Source organism: Rhagoletis pomonella, unplaced genomic scaffold (assembly GCF_013731165.1).
Source record: "Rhagoletis pomonella isolate Grant_MI unplaced genomic scaffold, Rhpom_1.0 Rhpom_scaffold_00006, whole genome shotgun sequence".
NCBI lineage: Eukaryota > Metazoa > Arthropoda > Insecta > Diptera > Tephritidae > Rhagoletis > Rhagoletis pomonella.
The window spans coordinates 62,583,427-62,589,475 of NW_023458560.1; the positions used below are offsets into that span (position 1 = coordinate 62,583,427).

General features: G+C 45.2%; 1 protein-coding gene across 1 annotated transcript; it reads left to right on the forward strand.

Annotated features, from left to right (window-relative positions):
• The first annotated feature begins 5,081 nt into the window (after positions 1 to 5,081).
• LOC118742026 lies at positions 5,082 to 5,999 on the forward strand. Its single transcript, XM_036473992.1, has one exon. The coding sequence runs from the start codon at positions 5,082 to 5,084 to the stop codon at positions 5,997 to 5,999; it is 918 nt and encodes a 305-aa protein (XP_036329885.1).
• The last annotated feature ends 50 nt before the right edge of the window (positions 6,000 to 6,049 follow it).

Genomic DNA, 6,049 nt, shown 5'->3' on the forward strand with positions numbered 1-6,049 from the left:
CCCATTCAATTTAAGTATAATATTGTGGGCTTCAAGCGGCTGGGAATTCGCGTTGATTTTTGAGAACTTTTTTTTGATGACGGTGCGCTCGTTTCGACTATTTGGAGGCAGGTGGAAAGAATTGTTAACGTGCACCGATTCTGCTGAAACTTGGCATGTGCTGTAATTTTTTATAGGATTAGGGAATTATGAAATATGGTAAAGATGGGCTCATTGCCATGCCTTCCACCCTTCTGGGCGGAAAGGTTTAATTTAATCCGATTTCGATGAAATTAAGTTTGCACTATCTCTTTTATTAGGAAAACATAAGTTTAAAAAAATAATATAAAAAAAACTTTTTAATATACAACGCTTTTATAAATGGACTAAAAAGTAGAAAATAATATTTCTCAGTCCCATAGAATTTGTTTTGATAACTTTTGATTTTGAAATTTTAGCAAAAGTCATTGGCTGAATTTCTTTATTCATTCTGAACGTTTGGAATAAACTTTTTTGTTTACTTATTCTTTAGAACGTTCCTGATGATATGTTAATGTATATTTCAAACACATTCTGTTTATTCCGGCTGTGAAATGAGATTATCCGGAATGTATAAAGAAACGCAGCCATTATAAACAATCTATGAAATTGAAAATGAAAAACGTGGAGCGCATGCAATACAAAGCATTCGATTTAATTGACAATAGTCAAACTACACAACGTAGACCTAAAATTTCTACAGCGAAAGTAGAACTTTGAAATCGATTTTAAGCGGTCGTTATTCATATACCCACATACATACATACATATATTACTTTTCATATCAATTCAAGTGTATTACATGCGCCCCACACTTTTCATTTTCAATTTCATAGATTGTTTATAATGACTTTTGCTAAAATTTCAAAATCAAAAGTTATCAAAACAAATTCTATGGGACTGAGAAATATTATTTTCTACTTTTTAGTCCATTTATAAAAGCGTTGTATATTAAAAAGTTTTTTTTATATTATTTATTTTCTACTTTTTAGTCCTGTCTGAATAAAATTTTGCAATAGATATTAAAATAATTCAACGATATTAATAGAAAGGTGCACACACATGCATTTACATATGTATGTACATACAAACGAGCACCAATTAATTTTATTTAAAGAAATGGCGAGTCGTCTATTTCCGCTGTAGCAAAAAAAGTTGATGAAAGCGTTGTAATATGGGCAGATTGGTTGACTATAATGTCTACATGTCGAAAAAAAAATGGGCTCACTCAATAAATGTGACACACTTTTGGTTAATTTTTGTTTTCTGTCTTCCACTCTGAGAAATACAAGGTTATACTTAAAAATTACACACAATTCTCCCAATTCTTGGACTGATTGTTTAATTTTTCAAAAAATTATTTTCTCGAAATTACGCAAAAATAAGCTGAAAATTTAAAAATTGAGAAAATCGAATATTACATATATATGTATTTGCAGTCGCGGGGGTCAAGGCTCTTGATATTGCTTCATACGTGTTGTAATGTTCTGAGTCAGGAGCGGATGGCTCAAGACCGACCATACGTGGCGACGAGTCACACCCTGCGAGAGGTGCCCCTGCTTTTACTGAATATGGCGGATCTAGAGAGGACAACTCGATAAAACCCGTAATTCCGAGTGTCATCCGTACCGTGCTTATGGGATGAATGGCACTACGTAAGTGTGTCTTATAACGGTGGCCTCCAGATACCTGGCGTCCTCTGGTTGTAAGAAGTCTTGCTCGGGATATTGGGGGCTATGTCCCAGCTGACATCCCTTCCCCCATACTTGTGGGACACACATGAACAGTAAAAATAATATAAATCAAAAGCCAGAAGGAGCTGCACAGCTCCAAACAATGGCCAATGCTGGCCTTTCGACTTCTGTCGAAACAGAAACCATCGCTACAGAACTACTGGGGGCGCATAGTCCCTCGTATAACGTAGAGATGGTGGATACTAGCGTGAGACAGGATGCAAGTCCCGTCAGAACGCTATCTGATATCTCGCCGGAGGATGAGCAGAAGTTGCTTGCCTCTCCGGTGAACAACCCATCTCACCAAGCTCGAGAGCGGGAGCGGCTTAGCGGAGCCGGTCGGAAACGCCTCAAGCGGTACATAGAAAGGGGAATGAGCTATGAGCAGGCTAGAGAAAAAGCCAAAGAACCCGTTGGCCCACCACGGAGGGAAAAGAAAACTCTCCAAAAAAGACCTAGGTCTGATAGCTCTACCCCGCAGAGGCGATCCCCGAAGAAATTTGCCAAATCCAGTGAGGGATCTGCAGGGGGCAGGCCAGCTGGGACTGCATCTGTGCCCACCGGGGAGGCAACTGTGCCGCATGCACCTGCAGATTGTCGCGGGGAGCCGGTTTCATTTAGGGATGCACTGTGCGGAGTGAAGCTGGGTTTAGTCCCAGAGGACTATCCAACCACAGTGTGGTCAACGGATGAGCTCAAAGCTATCCAAAATGCCATCCTCAGGGCGGTCAGGAGCAACACAGTTAGCGCTGTAAAGCCTATCTTCAAGGGTTGCACCTTCCACTCGGGATGGCTATCCATCAGTTGCAGAGATGCTGCGACCGCGGGGTGGATACGGAACACTGTTCCAAAGCTGGCACCATGGAAGGGGGCGAAGATGAAAGTGGTCGAGGAGGCAGAAACACCTCGCCGCATCATTCTTGTGGGACTCTTCCCGGAGCTGGACAGCTCTGCCAGTGAGGATGCGCTCAGTCTGCTTCAGGCACAGAATGACGGCCTGAGAATTCCGGACTGGCGCATTCTGAATCGAGTACGCAGGTCAACAATGGCGGAAATCACCATTGCAGTTGACCCTTTATCAGCGGACACGCTAAAGCACCGCGGGAACGTGGTAAACTATGGCTTTGGCGTAGTAAAACTTAGGGAGAAACCCAAACCGTCGATGCCCGTGGTAGACAAAGATGCCGCCGACACCGAATACCCTAACTCGGAGGAGCAACCTTGCTGCTCCAAAGACGTCATCGTAGCTCCCAGGCAGCTACCCAATGACACGCAAGTGCAGCAGAATCATCGGAGGTTGGCACAGAGCTACACGTAGCATACAAAGCTCCAACAACGCCTCCGAAAACAGCAACAACAACATGCCCGACCCTACAACAGGTGCTGGAAGAAGCCCAAGAAAGCGTCGGACCCATCGCATCCCCAAAGCCTGCAAAACGGCCACCACTACATGGCAGCTCCAAAGCGTCTATGTCCAGCCGCAAAGGCAAGGGAGATGCAAGGACGGCCGAAGAAGCGGTCTTGCTGAAGGGCAACAGGGGGAAGAAGGTGGCTGCTCGCGGCCGAAAAGACCGCAAGTAATGGCACCTCACCCCAAAAACTCCACAAATATGAGGCACATTAAATGCCTCCAAGTGAACCTTCACCACGCGAAAGCAGCATCGGATGTTTTACATAGGAGGTTCACAAACGAAGGTTTAGGTGTAGCCTTCATCCAGGAACCCTGGATATTAAGAGGTGACGTCAAAGGCCTTAATATAAAGGACGGTAAGATCATCTATGCCGCCAGCCGTCGCCCAAGAGCGGCGATGCTATTATGTAACAAACTAACGTTTCTCCCTCTTTCACAGTTCATTACGGCAGATCTCGTTGCGGTATGGGCCAAAATTCCTACTCCTAGGGGGGTGCAAGAGGCAGTACTTGCCTCCGCGTACTTCCCGGGTGAGGAGGAGATAGCCCCGACACCTGAGGTAAAGGCGCTTACGGATCACTGCCGGCAGAGTGGTATACCCTGGATCCTCTGCTGTGATGCAAATGTCCATAGCACTGTCTGGGGGAGCACCGACACCAACAAAAGGGGTGAGTACCTCCTTGAGTTTATAAGTAGTTATAATATAAGTATTATAAACCATGGCAATGAACCAACGTTCAGGAACGCTATTAGAGGGGAAGTCTTAGATCTTACTCTAAGTAGTCAGAACATGGCAGCGTCTGTCACAAACTGGCGCGTCTCAGGGGAGGTATCAATGTCGGACCATATGCACATAGAATTCGACATTGGCCACTTTCCTGAGCATGAACTAGTTTTTAGAAATCCCAGAAAAACGAACTGGGAATTCTTTCGCTTTATCATGGAAGAAGGTGGAAACAGCCATGGTGGTCAAATTACGACTGCGCACGAGCTTGAAACTGAAGCTGAACAGCTTCATTCAGACATTGGAATAGCTTTCAATAGTAGCTGTCCCCAAGGAAAGGTAAAATCCAAACGTGATGTGCCTTGGTGGAGCAAGAAGCTTGAGCAAATGAGATGCCAAGCCAGAAAACTATTCAATAGAGCAAAGAATACGGGTGATTGGAATCCGTACAAACTTGCACTAACTTCTTACAACAAAGAATTGCAGAAATCCAAAAGAGCTAGCTGGCGAAACCACTGCGAGGAAATAAAGAGCCTCCCAGAGGCAGTACGCCTCCAAAAAGCTCTAAATAGGGAACACAAAAATACGATCGGCACTCTAAAGAAACCAGATGGTAGTTATACTCAGCATCCGGGAGAGACTTGCAGACTTCTGCTAGACACTCACTTCCCGGGCTGCAAAGCGGGCTATTATCTACCGGAATTGGGTGTCCCACCACTGAATAAGAACCAATTTGCCTATCAACCAGGCAAGTCCACTGAGACTGCCATTCACAGCCTTACATCGAAAATCGAAAAGGCTCTGGAGTCTAAGAACATAGCCCTTTGTGCCTTCATTGACATTTCAGGGGCTTTTGACAACACGTCATACAGGGCAATAAGAGATGCCCTGATATGCAAGGGAGTGAGCCCCCTCATAATAAATTGGGTGCTTTCTATGCTAAAAACAAGGAAGATCAGGATGGAGCTGGGAGGCACGAAAGAATCCGTTTACCCGGAGGAAAAAGTTATCCATGACAGAATTGACTCTGGGCGGCACTAGAATAGGGCTCTCAAATGAAGCAAAATACCTGGGGGTGTGGCTAGATAAGACACTCACCTGGAATGTACATTTGGATGCAACCGTAAACAAGGCAATGAGAGCCTTCTTCGCATGCAAGCGACTTTACGGGAAGACATGGGGACTCTCCCCCAAAATGACTTACTGGTCATTCAACACAGTTGTGAAGCCGATAGTCACCTATGCATCCTTGGCATGGTGGACAAAAGCGACACAAAGAACTGCTAGTGCAAAACTAAGCAAACTACACCGAATGGTGTGCATTGGTATAACAGGGGCTATGCGGACCTGTCCTGCTGATGCACTTAGTGCTCTTGTAGGCATACCGCCCTTCCCAATTCTAATAGAGAGGGAGGCCAGTCTCTCGGCACTGAGAATCCTAAACACTTCCGAGTTAAAAACCGGAAACATGACAGGTCATATGAAGGTCCTTATGAAATTCACAAATGACCCCATAATGCATATGAGGGACTCAGTAGCTCCGATACTAGTAATTTCTAGGAATTTCAAGGTATCTATTGCGGACCGAGCATCCTGGAGCACAGGAAACCCCTACATCAAACCCGGAGCTGAAGTTTGGTACACTGACGGATCAAAACTTGAAGATGGAAAAACTGGAGCTGGTATATTTGGGCCGAATTTTAAAAGATCGATACCAATGGGCAGCTACCCCACCATTTTCCAAGCAGAGATTCATGCGATCGATATCTGTGGCAGAGAATGCCTCAGAAGAGGCACATCCTCTAAAAACATCTGCATTATGTCGGACAGTCAGGCTGCCTTGCTAGCACTGAGGTCCCACATAATAACATCCAAACTAGTGTACGACTGCCTCAACACCTTAAACGGTCTTGGAAGCAAGAACACAGTATTACTGGGCTGGGTGCCGGGGAACGAGGGCCATGACGGCAATGAACAGGCGGACCGCCTAGCAAAACACGGAGCTACCACACTATTCCATGGCCCGGAACCCTTCTGCGGGCTCACCAAAGCCCACCTAAGGGAGGTCATAAACAAGTGGGTCGACAAAAAAATTCGAAAGGCACTGGAATGAATATCCGGGGCAAAGACAAGCTAAGCGGTTCATCTGTCCATCACAAGAAG